Here is an 18,860-nt window from a genome sequence, read left to right as displayed (position 1 = left end):
TCAAAAGGAGCCAACCCTCAGTCATTTTGGTCTTGGACTTTCAGCCTCCAGAATGGAAACAACAGGTTTCTGTTGTTTAAGTCCCCCAGGTTGTGGTACTTTGTTACAGCAGCCCTAAGAAACTAAAACCCAGAAGTAGAGGTGCAGAAAGATGTGGCGCTTTTTAGCATATAACGTCCCAGATAACACCCAGCTCAGACTTGGGGTGAGGGTGAGGAGCACTGACCTGCCCTCTCCCCAGCCCATCTTCCCTTTGTCATTGGCTTTAGCTGTTTTTTTCCCCAGGAAGCAGCCACCCTAAGCCACCACACTCAGCTGCCACAGTAATTTTCTGCTTCCATAGTGAAAAGTCCCATGTCTGGTGTCACCTGGGTCCTTGCTGCACTGGTTTCGTTTTGGGGAAGATGAAGAACAAAGCCCACCCGTGCACTTTGGGGATTTATAAACTGGATCTTTCTCAGCCCCAAATTTACCTCCAACCTCTCTTCCACTTGAATGGTTGCAGCGAGAAGGAGGGTTAAATCAGAATGATAGGAAGAGGGGGCGAATAAGGACACAACTGCTCTCCAACACATTGTGTGCCAACGATATGCATTATGCTATTAAATTCACACAACCATACGAGGTAAAAATTATTAGCTCCATCTGACAGGTAAAGAAAGTGATGCTGCTGGAGGCTGAGTCACACAATTAGTAAGTGGCAGAGCTGGGATTTCTACCCAGTGGACTCCAGAGCTCTTTTCATCCATCCTGCTGAGGTGAGAGGCAGAGTTAGTCAGGGTATCCTATGCAAACTAAGGCACAAGTGACGGTTCTAGCATTTGAGTTTCCTGCCCTCTCAGCGATCCTCCACCGGGAAAACTAACCTCTTTAACTCTTTGCTGTCTCATACTGGAGCGCAGGAAGCTAAGGTTGCTGCGAGATATCCCAACTCCAGCAGGCGGCGCTGTGAACCAGACACGAGTCCCAGCGTGGGCGGCTAGAGGGGGAACCCGAGGGGAGGAGACACAAGGAGCCGCCAGGGAAACACGCGTGGGGGAGTGGCCACCCTGGAAGGTGGGCGTGTCTGTCATTCAAGCCCCGCCCCATCCCTTGGCGCTTCGGCCTCGGGTGGGCGTGTCCCAAATTCTCTGCGGGAGAGACACGCGTGGGCCGTTCCCCACCCGGAGGAGGGCAGCGGAGGGGAGTGAGGGTGTCGCTGGCGGCCCCTCCCCGTTTGGGGCCACGTGGCGGGCTCCGGGCGAGCCCTAGGGAAAGAACATAGCCCGTGGGGAGGTGGGGGGACCGAGGCGGCGCCGAGACAAGCGGAAAGCTACTGGGTTTGGAACAGAGAGGCGGCGGCAGCGGCGGCGCCTAGAGGGAGGGGAAGAGGCAGGCGGGCGCATGGGGCGCCCCGGCCCCGCCGGCAGCGCGCCCCCTCCGGCCCGGCCGCGCTGAACGCCCCCAGCGCTGCGCCTGGAATCTGCGCCCTGAGGCCATGCCGGTCATGAAGGGGTTGCTGGCCCCGCAGAACACCTTCCTGGACACCATCGCCACCCGCTTCGACGGCACGCGTGAGTGGGGTGGAGGCTGAAGCTGAGGGTTTGAGCTAGAGGTCAAGTCTCCTTTGGCGCTCGCGTGGGTCTCCTGAATATGATAAGAGAGACCCAAGGCGAGGAGAATGGGCTAGGAGGGTCTAGGAACTACCAGAGCCCCAGTAAAGGAGCAGAACTAGCAGCGCCCTGGGAGGGGAAACGCGGAGAGGACCAACAGTGCGGGCAGCCAAGGTTGGGGCTGTGTGACAGGAGGCAGGAAAGGTTCTTTGCGCAGCAAAGCGGAGGAGTCCTTGAGAGCCGCCCACTCTCGGGCAGGGCTCTGCTGGGGGCGTGTATGGGAGTATCCAAGACGCGGAGGTGGGACGAAGTGGCCAGGTGCTTTGGGGTCTGCTCCCCGACGACTGCAGCATCTACTTTCCCCAGAAAAAATAAATAAATAAAAGAGAGACATAGAAAAGGTCAGACTTTTGCAGGACCTAGCTTGGATTAAGGTCACGCACCCCCAAACTGTAGCGCGTCCCTGTCTGGGGGAGGTATGGCAGGAAGGCAGGGGGTGGTCTGTGTAACGGAGAGAACTGCCTGCCCTCCCAACAGAGCTTGAGTTCCAGGTTCAGCACCTTGGACAGCCACCATCCTGCTTCCCTTCCTCTTCTCCCACCATTCCCTTTTCCTACTTTGGAACTGAACGATCTCCCCTTGCCCGGTTCGGACACCCAGGCTGAGATCTGGAAGGTGGGGGGAGCGGTACCTGAGGGAGGAAACAGCCGCTGGGGCCCTACCCGCCTCCCCACCCAGCCCCCACACACACCTCCCTTGTTTCCATAGTGCCTATCACCCGGGCAACCGACCTGGGATGGAAGAAGGAGGCTGCTTGCCCAGGGCCCAGCACCTCCCAGATACCTTCAGTATCCCCATCAGCTGCTCCATCCCCACACATTCACCCCTCCTATCACCCCAGGACTGGTTTCTTCTCAGATCCCTTCCTTCAGCTGAGACTGTCCCTAGATGGCCTACCGACCCCCCGCCCCACCCGAGGCCTCCCACCCAGTGGAACTGGAGGGGAGCCAGCTCAGGTTCTGTTGCTGGGTTTGCTGGAGCCACAACTTCATTGCTCAAGCCTGTCAAACTTTGATAATGGGGACAGACCCCCTGAACTTAGCTAAGGGATGCTAAAAACAGGACTTTTCCTGGAAGGCAGGGAATGAGGATGCTATTCATCACTGTCTTTCTCCCTACACAAAGGAGACTGGACAATAAACTCTGAGTTTGGATAACCTCTGCTTTTTGGTTTCCTATCAATAACATGGGTGTGATAACCCCAGAATCTCTGCCTTATCCAGGATAGCAGCTATGGATTGTGCTTTGAAAGCTGGGCAAATATGGGGCATCATTTCACCTTCTCAGTGTAACACTTACTATGTGCCAGGATTTGCTCTTCCCAGGTAACCCATGTAACTCACACCAAACCTTTTGAGGAAGATATATAATCCCTCACTTTTCAGATAAGGAAGCTGAGGCACAGGGGAGTTCATTAACTTGTTCAAAGTTAAGCAGTCAGCAAGTGGCAGGGATAGGGTGCTGGAGCCCATGCCCTCACTCACCATGCTGTGCTGCCGCCTACGGTCACAGCTCATCAGCTTCAAGGCAGAAGTCATGACCTCTTGGAGTTCCTTTTCCAACCCCCTAGACTACCCTGTCCCAGTTCCAGGCCACCCTTAAGTCCTTGTCCTTTTGCTCTATCTCTTCTTACTCTCATTTCAGGACATCCCAAAGGGGATCCAGGAATCCCATGGAAACCTGGGAAGCTCCTGTCTCTAGGATCTCTGACCTCAGCTTGGGGGAGGTATGGCTCACCTAGAAACTGAGCTCCCCTCCTGGCCTTGGCCTGACCTTAACCCTTTCTTCCCACAGACAGCAACTTCCTGCTGGCTAACGCACAGGGCCCGCGGGGCTTTCCCATTGTCTACTGTTCCGACGGCTTCTGTGAGCTCACAGGCTACGGCCGCACTGAGGTCATGCAGAAAACCTGCAGCTGCCGCTTCCTCTACGGTCCAGAGACCAGTGAGCCAGCCCTGCAGAGGCTGCACAAGGCTCTGGAGGGCCATCAGGAGCACCGCGCTGAAATCTGCTTCTACAGAAAGGATGGTGAGGGGATCTGGCCTGCCCTGCCATCCTGCCCAGACCCCAGACCTTACCCAGAGTCCACTGGGAGACTGGAAACCTGGTTGCTGGTCCCCACACTGCCACAAGCTGACCATGTGACACTGAGTGTATCCCTGACCCTCTCTGAGCCATGGTTTTCCCATCAGGAAGGTGAAGGAGATGGCTGACAAAATCTCTGGGCTTTCCAGCTCTAATCCTTGGCCAAGCCCTTTGATCATAAAGAGGGATGAGAGAGAAGGGGATGCCACGAGCTGCTCACCCTCCTCCTCTTACCTCTCCACACCTGCAGGCTCAGCCTTTTGGTGCCTCCTGGATATGATGCCCATCAAGAACGAGATGGGGGAGGTCGTACTTTTCCTCTTCTCCTTCAAGGACATCACTCAGAGCGGAGGCCCAGGACTTGGCCCCCCAGGAGGCCATGGCGATAGTAATCATGGTAACCTCAAGTCTGCAACTCTGGGGAGATGGCGTGAATGGTCAGAAGCCCTTGCTCAAGGGCACCCAAGCCCTCTCCCTACTCAGCATCATGGATGTGCCCCCACTTATTGCCGTACCCTTCTTCCCAACAGAAAACTCCCTTGGCAGGAGGGGAGCCAGCTCAAGACTTCGATCTGCCAGGAGGCAGAGCCGTACTGTCCTACACCGACTGACTGGCCACTTTGGCCGCCGGGGCCAGGGAGGCATGAAAACCAATGTGAGTCCAACCTCTACCCCAACATCTCCCAGACATGTTTTTGAGGCACCCTTGCTACTGTGTCCGTTTCCCTGTCTGTCCAATCTCCTTCGAGTGGCTTGTTCTTTTGTCCGCCGTTGCTCACGTATGGCTCTCTGCTCTATCCCGTGTTCCCCCACGTCTCCTTTCATCCCCCTCTTCCTTGCTTCCTTGTGATTGACATTACGCTGCTCTGATGATGCCACAAAGGTGGGGCTCTAGCAGGAATTACATCACCCACCTTTGGGTCTTAGGGTTACCTCGTGGGGGGTATGAAACCACGTTAGTGGTCCCAGGGAGAAAGCCCCCATTGGGGTCTGGCATCTGACTCTGTGTACCACTCCTAGGACCCTGATGAAGCCATGGGTCTCCAACCTTCTGAGCAGACCGTTATGGCAACAGGGAATGGGGTATGCCATGTCAGCCTCCCCTCAGCCCTGGGATATACTTATCCTCTACTGCATCCCTAGAACCCAAGAGGATCTTGAGGGAGAAGCTAGTGACCCCTCAAGCTAGGGCATTGTCTGACTGGTCATAATCACCTTCTCAAGAGTGGTAAAGGTCAAACCTTAGAAACCTTGTGCATGCACACACACACACACACACACAAAACATGTGATTCCAAAGAGCAATAAGTTGGCAGAGGAAGGAAGTATCAGGTGTCAGCTGCCAACCCCCACCTCCTGCACGTTCTACATCCTCTTGTGGTTGTGCTTGCAGTGCCCACTCCACCCCTTTCCCCGATCCCTACCTGTCCCTCCCCCAGCTTTGGCTCCTCTTTTCCCCACGTGTCCCCAACCGCCACCCCTCTCCCCTTAGAACGTGTTTGAGCCAAAGCCATCAGTGCCCGAATACAAGGTGGCCTCCGTGGGGGGGTCCCGCTGCCTCCTCCTCCACTACAGCGTCCCCAAGGCCGTCTGGGACGGCCTCATCCTCCTTGCCACCTTCTACGTTGCGGTCACTGTCCCCTACAACGTCTGCTTCTCGGGTGATGATGACACGCCCATCACGTCCCGACACACCCTTGTCAGTGACATCGCCGTGGAGATGCTCTTCATCCTGGGTTAGACCCTCTGCCCCATGTACCCTGGTGGGTGGGGTGGAGGGACCCACTCACCCAAGCCTCATTTCATCCTGGGCTTGCCGGACCCAGATATTTAGAGCCCACCTATTTCTGGGTCTTTACGTCCTCATGGTCCATGAGCTCTGCCCCTGATCCCTGGAGCCTTCAGCCTTTAGACCCCTCGTCTTTTAAGAACCAGTCTGAAGCCCAATCCATCATCCCCATTCCTGCCTCCAACACTATTCTGAGTCTTACACAAGGTACCTTGGCCAAGGTCCCTTAGTAACAGCTTCTTGCATCCCCAGATATCATCCTGAACTTCCGCACCACCTATGTGTCCCAGTCTGGCCAGGTGGTCTCCGCTCCTCGTTCCATTGGCCTCCACTATCTGGCCACCTGGTTCTTTGTTGACCTTATTGCTGCTCTACCTTTTGACCTGCTTTACGTCTTCAACATCACCGTGGTGAGTGATCCCTGTCCTGCCTTGCAGCCTAGCCTGGCAACTTCAACACAGCATCTCCCATTAAGGGACCCACCTCAGTCCCAGACTCAGTCATCAGCGAATATTTGCCAGGCATCTGTGATGGGCAGAGCCCAGCACTAGAAACCAGGAAGGATCCAAGAGCATCTGCCTTCTTGGGGAGTTCAGCTCACAATCTCTGAGGGAAGCTGAGACAAATGAAAAGCTAACTAGGGCTACCAAGGCGGCATTGGTCTGCAGCCAAATGAGTGGCACTTTTCACATTTTTATTTAACAAACAACGGATGAGCATTTAGCTGTCTGCAAAGCACTGTGTAAGGCATGGTCACTGTGGAGGAGAGGGATAAGGATTCAGCCACTCGGCAGCTAAGCTGGTAGAGACAGCAGGAGCAGAAGAGGTGAATGGACTGCAAGACGGGGCCCAGGTAGTGCTGCGCAGGGGCTGGACGCAAAACTAACCGACCTTGGAATTCCAGGCTGGAACACGGGCTCCCACAAAACTGATCTGAAATCTGGCTGTTGCAAGGAAGCCAAAGCATGGCAGTTGGGCAGAGGCTGGCGTGGTCTAGGAAGGGTTCCCGAGGGAGGAGGTGAGAGCTGAGCTAGACCCTAGACAGAATAGGCCCCAGCTGGCGGGAGACAAGGAGAGGGAACATTTAGGGGGAACGTAGCAAGCCAAGATGAGGAGGTAGAGGCTGCGGGGTGGACTTGGATGCAGAGAGTCCCAGAACTGCCTGGAGGCGCCCTCAGTGGTCAGCTCTGCACCCAGCCGGCAGATGCCAGGTCTTCTATGACCCAGGGAGAGGGAGTCCCACTCTGTGTCCCCAGACCCCCTTGAATGGGGAGGTGGAGAGCAGTCTCCCCGTGTGCTCCTCTGCCTGCCACACTCAGCTATAGCGGGAAACCACCTACACACAGCCGGATTTAACTAGCCGCCAACGGGCTGTGGGCCTCTTCTCCTGGCTGTGTACACGTGTGTGCATGCTCCCACACACGTGCATGTGGGTGTGTCTGCCCTGAGGCTCTGGCCGTTCCAAGTGGAGCTCCTCACCTCTCCCCTGGGTGCATCCCACCTGGTTTGTGCCCACCAGGCAGTCCCCCCTTCTCTGGTAGCTTCAGGAGCACTTTACAGTTTTCTAAGTTCTTTCACACATCATCACGTAGGAACCTCACAGTAGCCTTTCAGGGCGGATTCTCATATCTTTCTTTCTCAGAGGTAGATGCAGAGGCTCAGAGAGGTTGAGTGGCTTATTGAAAGTCACACAGCTAGCAATGGCAGGCAAGAGACTAGAACCAGGTCCCTACACTCCCGGTCTAGAATTCTTTCCAGCATGCCACCCTGCTTCCCAGGAAACCAGCGTACCTGAGTGGATGGCCTGGCACGAGGAGAGAGGAGGAGCCATGCTGGGGCTAGAGGGAAGCAGAGCAAAGATGGAGGCTAAGTAGGCACTGGCAGAGCCATGGACTTGAAGGAACTAGGCCTGAGACATCCTGGTCCAATGAGGAGAGCAGGGCCCCAACGGAGTAGGGCCCAGTGGTAGGTGACAAGGGGAAGCCTTGAAGAACTCAAGGTTGGAGTCAGGAGCTCTGAGAGCTAGGGGTAGGCATTAAGCCCTGGAGTGCATGTTCAGTAGCTAAGTTGTGTCTGCCTCTTTGAGACCCCATGGACTATAGCCTACCAGGTTCCTCTGTCCATGGAATTCTCCAGGCAAGAATACTGGAATGGTTTCCCTTTTCCTTCTCCAGGGGATCTTCCTGACCCAGGGATCAAGCCCGAATCTCTTGCACTGGTGGGCAGATTCTTTACCACTGAGCTCCCTGGGAAGCTCCTAAACTGTGGAGAGGGTCGATCAGAGTCACCTCCTTTCCAACTCCTTTGTCTAAAATTAGAGAAAATGTCATGTGACTCAGGAGCTGTGTAGGGCCAGGGCTAAAGGGGATGCTCCTGGAAGCCCCTGAAGGGACAGTGAGGGGCCTTCATACAAAGTTCCGCATGTGCTGCCCCAGAGCCCCCAGCCCTAGCCTCCAGGCTGCCCCACCCAGAGCAGTGAGAACATAAGCTCTCACCTGCGCATCATGTCCAAGACTAGAAGGGCTTATCAAAACACAACCAAAACAGTCATGGTTAATACCAGCTAACTTTTACAGGACCCTGACTAACTTCAGCAACCCACAGCAAACCCTGCAAGGGCTGGGGCCTCACAGTCTAAGTACCCTGCTCTCCTCTCTCAGCATCCCAGCTGTAGCTGATCCATAAGGGATGAGGTCCCTAAACCTTCCCCTGTCCACAGCTGATTGTACCTAAGACACTGGGGGCTTTGAGCAAGGACCAGAGATCATTATGTCTGTTGTCCTGCCTCTGACTTGCCCTTTTACCAGCCAAGGTGCTAAGAGGCAGTATAGCACAAATGGACTCTGGTGTCAACTCAGATTTGAATCCCAGTCCATGATTTCCTTTTCTGTGCCCTTGAGCAAGTCACCAGCCTCTCTGAACCTTACTATACTCATCTGCACACTGAGAAAGGTGATGAAAATTGGACCGAAGGCGTAAGTCTGTCTGTTTTTATGAGGATTACAGTTATTTAGCCCAGTGCCTGACACACATAGTACTTGCTGTTAGCCCTTATTAGGGTTGCGTTGTTGTTGTATTGGTCGCCGCAGTGCATGGCTTGTGGAATCTTAGTTCCCTGACCAGGAATTGACCTCTCGCCCCCTGCAGTAGAAGTGCAGATTCCTAACCACTGGACTGCTAGGGAAGTCCCCATGATTAGTTTTGGTATCATCCTGTCCCCCTTGCATTTCCTGGTCACCTTCTCAGCACAGCAAGGATCCTTTTCCTCAGGCAGCCTCCCCTAGCTCCAGGGCACCTGGGGGAGGGGGGAACATTGAGGAGGGGCCTGCTGACAGCCTCCCCTGCTGCACCCACTCCGCAGACATCGCTGGTGCACCTGCTGAAGACGGTGAGGCTGCTGCGGCTGCTGCGGTTGCTGCAGAAGCTGGAGCGGTACTCGCAGTGCAGCGCCGTGGTGCTCACGCTGCTCATGTCGGTCTTTGCACTCCTTGCCCACTGGATGGCCTGCGTCTGGTATGTCATCGGGCGTCGGGAGATGGAGGCCAACGACCCCCTGCTCTGGGACATCGGTGAGCCACTGACCCCCAGGCTTTCACCAACTACCCATTCACCTGCCCTGTCCAGGCAGGCCCCCAGGCTGACACCCCCACCCCAATCAGGACCCCACCCCCACCCCATATGCCTCCATCCCTCCAATAAACATGCAATCGAATAGGCGATCAAGTCCCAGCTCCTTGTGAACAGGAAGCACTTATAAACTCTTAGAGAATGGAAGGGGCCCCTAAACAGTCAGCAGTGTAGGGAGCTGGTAGCCTTGAACTGCAACTGTAACCACTTCAGGGCCGGGAGGCCCAGACACGAGCTGCTCCTCACATTTCCTGTGCAAACCTCCCCTCACCTCTGTAAATACTCCCCTCACCCAAGGTCAAGTGCAGACAGCTCAGGGAAACCCCATTCTCCACTGCTCACACAGCCGGGGCTCCTTGCATCCCTCCACCCGCTAGGCTGGTTGCACGAGCTGGGCAAGCGGCTGGAGGTGCCCTACGTCAACAGCTCAGCCGGCGGCCCATCACGGCGCAGCGCCTACATCGCTGCGCTCTACTTCACGCTGAGCAGCCTCACGAGCGTGGGCTTCGGCAACGTGTGCGCCAACACTGACGCTGAGAAGATCTTCTCCATCTGCACCATGCTCATAGGCGGTGAGGCGGGGCCTACCAAGCCCAGCGTGCAGATGGGGAAACTGAGGCCCAGAGAAGGCAAGGTGTCCACCCACGACCAGACACTGGGAGAACATTCGTTCATAGATGTTTGCTCAGCACCTACTACATGCTGGCCTTGGGGGGAACGGCCAAAAACTGGAGGGTTGCTTGAGAAAGGGATGGGAAGCCCAAGTTCATGACCTAATGGGGTAGGGCATGAGAGAAGCAACAGGTGTGACCCGTCTCAGGACCACCTGCTATTCCCTGCCCCAAACCCAGAACCTGGCATCAGGTAGGCACTCAGGGGCCCTCTGGCTCTCCTGCCCCTCCCCAGGAGCTCAGAGACTGGTCCAGGGCAGGGGGCTCACCGTGGAGGGCGGGCGTGGGGGGCGGAGCCCGGAGGGGTGGCCATCCCTGACTGCCCGCTGCGTGCCACAGCGCTAATGCACGCCGTGGTGTTCGGGAACGTGACGGCCATCATCCAGCGCATGTACTCGCGCCGCTCGCTCTACCACAGCCGCATGAAGGACCTCAAGGACTTCATCCGTGTGCACCGCCTACCGCGGCCGCTCAAGCAGCGCATGCTCGAGTACTTCCAGACCACGTGGGCGGTCAACAGCGGCATTGACGCCAACGAGGTAGTGCGTGGCTGGGGGGCGCCCTGTACCTGCAGCGCAGAGGTGCAGGAGCGGGGAATGGGGTCGAGGCCTCTCAGGGTTTGGGATGGAAGCAAATGGGTTGCAGGGAAAGGCAATGATGTTCACAAGGACACACACCTACCAGAGTCCACATCCCTTTTCCTTTACACGTGGCTAATGCCATGGTCAAGCATCTGCTTGCAGCCAGTCTCTGTGCTGGACACAGGAGTCCTGGGGAGGATTACCCCCAGCCCTTACCCTCGGGGAGACAGCAGCCTGGTGAGGCAGACAGCTTGGTAAACAAAGAGTTACCCAGTGAATGGGACTCTACTGGAGAGAGTGGGTGCAGCAGCGCCATCACTGTGTCTGAAACTCAAAGTGTCAGGGGAGGTGGCACAGAAAAGTGAACATCGTGAAGGACAAGAAGGAAACTGGCCTGCTACCAGAAGGCCATTCCAGGCAGAAAGAGCAGTAGGAACACAGGTCTGGAAATACTGACGCCAAAGAGCAGGACAAGTTCAGGGAACTGAAAGTAGTTCAGCGAGCTTTCAGGAAAGGGTGTGTGAGCACTGCGGAGGAGGGAGCAGCAGAGGGTGGAGAGAGGGGCTTGGGATGGGGGCAGGCCCAACTCAGGGATGGCCTTGGATTTAGATTTTGTCCTACCACATTTTTAGGCTCAGGAGTCACCCGCAGATCCAGAAAGTCTTTTTAAAAAATTATTTATTTTGGCTGCACCAGGAAAGTCCCCCAGGAGGTATTCCTGAGAGCAGGAGCCTTGGGACTTGGTGATCAGCTGGTTGCAGGAAAGAAGCTCAAAGAGATTCCTGGGTTTCTGGCTTCAGCCAAAGGGTGGGATGGAAGCATTACCCAGGGAAGATTGGATTTAGGGGTGAAACTGAGAGGGTCAGGGTTGGGCCATGATGAGGGTTTCATGCCTGTGGGGGATCCAGGTGGAGTCTGCCCCATGGGTAGTTGAACACACAGGTCTGGACCTGGAGGTAGGGCTCCAGACTCACAGGGAGTGGGGAAAGTTGTGGAGCTGGTCACTATGATGCAGCGAGAGTGTACAAACTAAGAGGAGAGCTGAGGAAGTAGGTTGGCTGAGGAAGAGGAGCCTGAAGGAAGCAAGTGGAACAAAAGGGAGAGGTCAGCAAGCCTGAGTGGCCAAGGGGCTCCAGGAGATGAGGGTAGAACCATGAACATTAAGTTCGGCCCCCAAGAGGTCACTGCTAACATCCAAGGTCTAATGTAACCCTGCTTTTTACAGATGGGGACACTGAGGCCTAGAGAGAGGAAAGGGTTTGTCCAGAGCCCACAGGGATTTATGCAGAGCTGACTTCTAGTCTCCTGGCTTGAGGGCTGACCCACCAGGGATGGTCCGTGCATACTCGGGGTTGAGTAACTAGGATGTGTGTGTGTGAGACCAGTGTGTGTAGCCATGGGCAGTGGACAGACAGAAGATCTAGTCTCTGCCCCATGACTTGGGTTAGGAGGTCAAGCTGAGATGAGACACACAGAGGTCTCCCTGAAGGTCAGAAATGGGTAATTTGATCTCTGTCCTTGAAGACAGCTCAACACATCTGTAGAGCTCAAGTAGCTGCTGCCAGGGGAAATGGCCAGAATGACCTTTGCCCCTTATGCAGTTACTGCGTGACTTCCCAGACGAGCTGAGAGCTGATATTGCTATGCACCTGAATCGGGAGATCCTGCAGCTGCCGCTGTTTGGAGCAGCGAGCAGAGGCTGCCTGCGGGCCCTCTCCCTGCACATCAAGGCCTCATTCTGCGCCCCTGGCGAATACCTGCTGCGCCGCGGGGACGCCCTGCAGGCTCACTACTACGTCTGCTCCGGCTCGCTGGAGGTGCTCCGTGACAACATGGTGCTGGCCATCCTGGGTGAGGATCCCACCTCTACCTTCTCCGTACCCCGGATCCTTCTCCCAGAGGCCTTGGGAGGGGCCAGGAATCTAGGGACTGGATAGCTGGCGTTCTGGCAAAGGAGTACTCTCTCTCAGTCCCAGCATCTACCACCATCCCTTTTTGACCATTCCTCTCAGACCCTTACCTCATCCCATTGGCCATCCCTGAACCCATCAACCCTTCCCCAGTGACTATTCCCCCAAATCAACTCTCCCACCATACTGTCTCCCAACTCCCTTGACCCTTCTCCATCAACTTTCAACTCCACTGACCCACTACCCTTTAACTGACCTCTCTGGCCATTCTGTATTGACCATCCAATTCCATGGATCATTCCTCCACCCTTACTGACATCCCCAACTGACTGTCTCCCAACTTCACCAGCCATTCTCCACTAACCTGCCAACCCCATTGATTATTTCCTCCAATTCCATTGCCTGACCCACCTTCAACCATCCTTCAAACACACTGACCATCTCTCACGAATCTACTAATATCCTCTGGGTCCCTCTGCCCTAGCTGACTGTCCCTATCCCTCACCCACAGGAAAAGGAGACCTGATTGGGGCAGATATCCCCGAGCCTGGGTCAGGCATAGCTCCAAGCTGCGTGCTGAAGACTAGTGCTGACGTGAAGGCACTCACCTACTGTGGCCTGCAGCAACTGAGCAGCCAAGGGCTGGCCGAAGTCCTGAGGCTCTATCCTGAGTATGGAGCTGCCTTCCGGGCTGGCCTGCCCCGGGACCTCACCTTCAACCTGCGCCACGGCTCTGAGACCAATGTACGTAGACCCCCACGGCCTCCACCTCCTCCAAGGTCACCTCCTTCAAAGTAGACCCTCCCCCAGCCCCAGAGAGAGCCTCATGAATTCCTTCCACCCTGAAAACATCATCTCTCAACCCTGGGCACCCCTTCCATTGCCCCGCCATACTTAACATCTTCAACCCACTGACCCTGCTCCATGGACCATCATCCAACCCCATGGACGATCTCTCACCAACTCTACTTCCAACTCAACTGACACAGCTCCTGTTGGTCCCCCTTCTGCTCAATCCAGACTCCTCAAAAGTCAAGTCGCTCAGTCGTGTCCGACTCTTTGCGACCCCATGGACTGTAGCCTGCCAGGCTCCTCTGTCCATGGGATTCTCCAGGCAAGAATACTGGAGTGGGTTGCCATTTCCTTCTCCAGGGGATCTTCCCAACCCAGGGATCGAACCTGGGTCTCCTGCATTGCAGGCAGATGCTTTATCCTCTGAGCCACCAGGGAAGCCCCAGACTCTCAAAGGACCCCCACTTTGAAAACAATCCCCTCCATGTGCTCTTTCTCCATCAATTCCCTCCCGCTTTGGACTGGGTCTCCTCCCCTGGGGCTTCCTCTGCTCCACTCAGCAAATGTTTCCTGGGCCCATTTTTGGTTTAGGCTCTGGGCCAAATCTTTAGTTTACACCCTAGATCTTGGACTTTAACTGCTTTCCAGACTTCTGTTGCCACTCAGGAGTCGTCTGAGTTGGAGTTGGGGGTATCTCTGACTCAGTTCCACAAAAAGGCCTCACATTCTCCAACCCCATTACTCTGATGGGCAGGACTAGGAGGTGCTACCCTGGGGGAGTGGGGAGGTGTGAGTCAGCCAGAACCCCACTGTGTCCCTGCAGGGCCTCTGCCGCTTTTCCCGATCCCCTCGCCTCTCCCAGGTAATGCATCCTTCCTGGGTAGGGTTGAAATCGCATGCAGAGGTGGGGGCGCAGGGGTGGACGCATCTTTCCTTGACTGCCCGGCTGCAGGGTGAAAGGAGAGGTGATGGGGGGCAGCAATGCCAGTGGAGGCTGTTGCTCACTGTAGGGGCCCGTTGTCGATTGCCCTGTGACATCAGCTGCATCCTCTGCCCACAGCCCCGTTCGGATAGCCTGGGCTCCTCCTCAGACAAGACCCAGCCATCCATCACAGAGGCCGAGGCTGGGGCCGAGCCTGGCGGTGGTCCCAGGCCCCGGCGGCCCATCCTGCTGCCCAACCTCAGTCCAGCGCGGCCCCGGGGCTCCCTGGTCAGCCTCTTGGGGGAGGAGCTGCCCCCTTTCTCAGCCCTTGTCTCCTCTCCTTCCCTGTCCCCAGCCCCTTCCCCTGCCCTGGCTGGCCGGGGCCACAGCCCCTCCCCTCATGGCCCCCCCAGGGGCTCTGCTGCCTGGAAGCCCCCCCAGCTTCTCATTCCCCCACTGGGAACCTTTGGACCTCCGGACCTCAGTCCCCGGTGAGATGCCAGCCTCCTCTGCCTTCCCTATACCCCTGCTGGCTTCCAGAACCTTCTCTGGGCTCTGTCCCTAGCATTCTGACCAGTGCTCCACCCCGCCCTTCCTGATCCACCACAGCTTGCAACCCCACCCCTGTGTGACGGCTGCTCCTCCCCAGCTCCCTGGTGCTGCAGCCCCATTCACCCTCTGCCTGCTCTGCCCTGCTCTGGCCCTTACTCTCTGCCCATGGGACTGATGACCACTGCCTCCATCCCAGGATAGTGGATGGCATTGAGGACTCTGGCAGCACGGCAGAGGCCACTACGTTCCGGTTCAGCAGGCGGCCTGAGCACCCTAGATCTCGCTCGCAGGCCCCTCCTACAGGTAAGGGCCAACAGTGGACTTCAACTCACAGTCACCCACCCACCATCCATCCATCTATCCACCCATCCCACACATAGTAAGGGTCTACCAGCTGCCGGGTGCTCTGCTAGGAGCATACAGATGAACCAGACCTGGCCCACACTTAGCAAGTGCCTGGTCTAGTGGAGGCAATACCTGTGTTCTCAGACGAATGGTTCCAGATCAGAGTGCTAAGAGCCACGACCGAGACAAGAGCGAGAGGAGGGAGCCTCTAACTCTCCTTCTTAGAGGAGGGGACACTTGAGGTGGGCCTTAAAGGGTGGGTAGGAGTTTGAGTTGCGGAACAAGGCAGTTGGAAAGGCACATAGGCATGAAGGGTGGTTGTATTCAGATTCCAAGGAGAAACTTCGTGCCTAGAGCTGGGGGAGGGTGGGAGGTGGGTGAGGCAGGGGAGCTGTTGGAGAAGTGATACGGCCTCAAAACCAGCCTGAGGAGCTTGGGTTTCCCATCATCCTGACCCCAGAGCTTCCTCTACCCTTGCTCTTGGCATGCCCAGTGACAGGAAGGGCCCAGCCCAGGCTGCAGACTCAAGCTCCCTGCATTAACCCAAATCCCTTCTCCCCACTCTGTCTGCAGGGCCCATGCCTAGCCAGGAAGCTGCCCCTGAGGCTGAGGAGGTGAAGGAAAAGGTCTGCAGACTGAACCAGGAGGTTAGTTGGGGTCCGTTCCTCTCCTCCAACCTTGGGATCAGAGATGTGCCTCATAGAACAGCATTGCAAAGGGTTTGGAGCCAAGGTCCTGATTTCAGATATTCGTGTTAGCTGTGTGACCTTGGGCAAGCCCCACAACCACTCTGGACGTCAATCTCCTCATCTGAAAATGGGGAGATAGTTCTTCCCATCTCGTATGCATTAGATGAGGGCGCATATGTGCCCAGTTGATCCTTAGCGGGTTGTAAGTACTCAGGGAGGGCTGCATCCCTGCCTTCCAGCTGACTCAGGAGGTCTGGCCGGAAAAAGAGGGCCTCTCCACTGACAAGGGATTTGCTCCTGCAGGGGCCATTCCCCCTACCCCCACCAAGTCACGTGCTCCAGTCCTTCCCTCCCCGTCTCCTTCCCCTCCCTGCCACCACCTGTCTGGGCAGCAACTGTGGGGCATAACCTGGGGGGCCTGGACCCTCCCATCTGAATCCTGTTGGGAAAGAGCCCAGGTCCTGTTTGCTGAGATCGTGTCTCCACCTCCCCTTCAGGGATCTCAAAGCCACATCCACAGCGCAGCCAGGCCCAGCCCTTGGGAATGGGCCTTCCCTGGGTTCTGATAAACATCAGGCATCCCCAGGGGTGCACCTGGGTGGGGCGGGGCCTGGGCAGGGGGCAGAACCAGCCCTGGTTCTGCAGGATTCAAGGTCAGTCCTGCTTCAGCTGGCAGTTCTGGACCAGTGGTCCCCCGGCTTCAGCATCATTATCCAGAGAACCTGTTAAAATGCGGACTCCTGGGCCTCACCCAGTTTGGAATGTCTGGGGTGGGGCCCAGAAATCGGCATTTTGACAAGTTTTTCAGTTGATTCTGTAGTTCCTGAAATTTGAAAAATGCTGAATAGACATTTGAGCGCCTGTGATGTATCACCTGAGAGTAAGCCTGCGTCTGTCACTTCACAGCTGTGAAGCCTCTTTGAGCACATTCTTCTACATCTTATAAAAGTGTGTGCGTGGCAGGGGTGAGGGGGTGGGAATAGCAATAGCTGTCGTCCCAAATCCTTTTTTGGAAAGAGGCTGGGGTATTTACATCTAGACAAAAATAACTCCTGTCCTGTCTTCTTCTTCAGAGGGTGGCCATGAGCAGAGAGTGGATATGAAAGCCCTTTGTAAACTGGGGAGGGGAGTGCACCTAGGAGGGATGATGACTGTTGTGGCACCTGGGAGACAATTTGATGTGTTTTCAACAGATTTCCCGTCTCAACCGAGAAGTGTCTCAGCTTAGCCAGGAACTTCGACACATGATGGGCCTGCTGCAGGCCAGACTGGGTCCCCCGGGCCACCCAACAGTCTCGGCTTGGCCCCCACACCCTCCTTGCCCACCTCAGAGGCCTCCGTGCAGTTCTCCTTATATGTCCGGACCACCACCTGGCCTCCACGATACTACTCGGGCTGAGGTCCACTGCCCGGCCAGTGTGGGGACAGCAGAGATGGGGGCTGCCCCCCCCAACCTGCGACCCTCTGTACGGTCCCCCTACCTCTCTGAGCCTGACCCTCTGGGACCCTTCCCAGTGCCAGAGGCCCCGCCTCCGAACTCAAGCCTCATGAGGCACAACTTCCGGTCCAGGTCAGACACGATCCACTGACACTGGCCACGGGCCCAGGCCTGTCTGGGGTGGGTGCTGCTGCCTGCCATCCAGGGAGGGGCTGGGCCCCTTGGCCTCCTGCCTTGGGTCAGCAGCCACCAGCGGGTCTGGTTGGCTCTGGATTCTCTGACCTTTTTTAACCAATTCTGGTCACTTGTGACTCTTCCCTTTTCCCAAACCTTCCTCTATTCTCCTCTGTGAGGGGAGCCACCTGAGGCCGTGGAACCCAACAGGCATGAGATGGACCACAGTGCCCATTAAGCTGGGCAGATGAGATGTCTGGCTTTCTCCCCAGGACCTGGAGGCAGGTAGAGATGGGGGTGGGGTAGGGAAAGGGCCCCAGATCCAGCCTAGGAAATGAAGACTGAGGAAAGAGCAGGCAGGATCTTGGTGTCTACAGCAAGGGATTCTGGTGCGGAGATAGCTAGTGATACTGTGAGGTCTTTTGTCCCAGCCCCCAGGTCTCTGCTGGAGATGGGAGTCCTAACCACTGGGAAGTCCCCTGACTGGCATTTGAGTAACCCAAGACTTCTTAGGGCTCTCAGCATCAGTCCAAGGTGGAGGGGCTCACTTTACTCCACAGCCCACATAGGAAATGAACCAATGACCCTAGATATATATTCTTTGACTTGCACAGTATTTTTTTTTCCAAAATATGAATGCGTTGCCATATTCAAAATCAGGAAAGTTCACATAAAAATCCAGATATTCTGGGAACTTCCCTGGCGGTCCAGTGGTTAAGACTCCATACTCCCAATGCATGGGGCCCTGGTCCGTTCAAGCCCTGGCCAGGGAACTGGACCCCACATGCTGCAACTAAGACCCAGCACAGCCAGAAAAAAAAAAAAATCCAGATATTCCAGCTTCTCTAAACAAATTACAGAGATCTGGCAATTCTGAACCAACATTGCACCTGGCAATAATTAGTGGGGGTGGGGGGAGGGGGTGCTGTCCTCTTTGGATGAGGCCTGCATCCTCCACGTCTTTGCAGTCCCCAGGTTCCTTGATCATTTCCTGACACCTAGCTAGCTTCCCTCCTTTGAATTTTTATCTGATCTCTGTTGGTATCTGAGTTTGTAATCCCTGCCTTATAGTGTGCTTCCAGGTTCCTTTGCCCCAGTGGGTGCTTTTCAGGTCAAGTAATATCTATTTCTACCCCTGGGGCTGGGGCCTGTCCACATCTCTGTTTCTGTCTCTCTGCAGGCCAACACTGAAAGTGGTCTCTTCTGCTGCCAGCAACCTGAAACACAGTCCCAGCAGCACTCCTTCCACTCCCCCACCCCTAGACCTCAGCCATGCCTGTTCTCCCCCTTCCAACATGGTCTCACTCAGGGCCTTCTCGAATATGCACCCTGGTTTCCAGCTCTCCTTTACCACCCACCACCCTGGGCTCACTTTTGGATAGGAAATAAACTCTTTTATTTTTGTAGTTACTGGCTCTGGCTGTTTCTGGGGGCTGGTGTGATAGCCCCAGGGCTTTGGAGAAGCATATGTGATAGTCACTCCCACACAGTACCCCAGGGCCCTGTTACTGTCTCTAGGAGGGCAAAGGTGCCAACCAATCCACTTGGCACCACATTCACGCCACCAGGAGCCCCTGGGATGAGGCAGAAACCTTAATGAGTCACTATGGGCCCGTTATACCCACCCTCCCCC

At 55.9% G+C, this 18,860-nt stretch overlaps 1 protein-coding gene and 1 non-coding gene across 2 annotated transcripts; one reads left to right on the top strand and one right to left on the bottom strand.

Annotated features, from left to right (window-relative positions):
* KCNH4 (potassium voltage-gated channel subfamily H member 4) lies at positions 1,381–17,869 on the top strand. The gene is made up of 16 exons (XM_013972609.2): positions 1,381–1,553; positions 3,447–3,680; positions 3,988–4,134; positions 4,268–4,392; positions 5,230–5,473; positions 5,779–5,936; positions 8,888–9,095; positions 9,531–9,725; positions 10,164–10,363; positions 12,007–12,256; positions 12,827–13,059; positions 13,931–13,969; positions 14,168–14,520; positions 14,778–14,884; positions 15,500–15,573; positions 16,809–17,869. The coding sequence occupies exons 1-16, from the start codon at positions 1,478–1,480 to the stop codon at positions 17,202–17,204; spliced, it is 3,039 nt and encodes a 1,012-aa protein (XP_013828063.2). The 5' UTR covers positions 1,381–1,477; the 3' UTR covers positions 17,205–17,869.
* On the bottom strand, positions 13,474–13,545 carry TRNAC-GCA. Its single transcript has one exon. It is a non-coding gene; the product is annotated as a tRNA-Cys (tRNA).

The sequence above is a fragment of the Capra hircus genome, chromosome 19 (genome assembly GCF_001704415.2).
Source record: "Capra hircus breed San Clemente chromosome 19, ASM170441v1, whole genome shotgun sequence".
Taxonomy (NCBI): domain Eukaryota; kingdom Metazoa; phylum Chordata; class Mammalia; order Artiodactyla; family Bovidae; genus Capra; species Capra hircus.
Note: the sequence above shows the minus strand (reverse complement) of the source record. Positions and strands in the feature narration are given on the sequence as shown.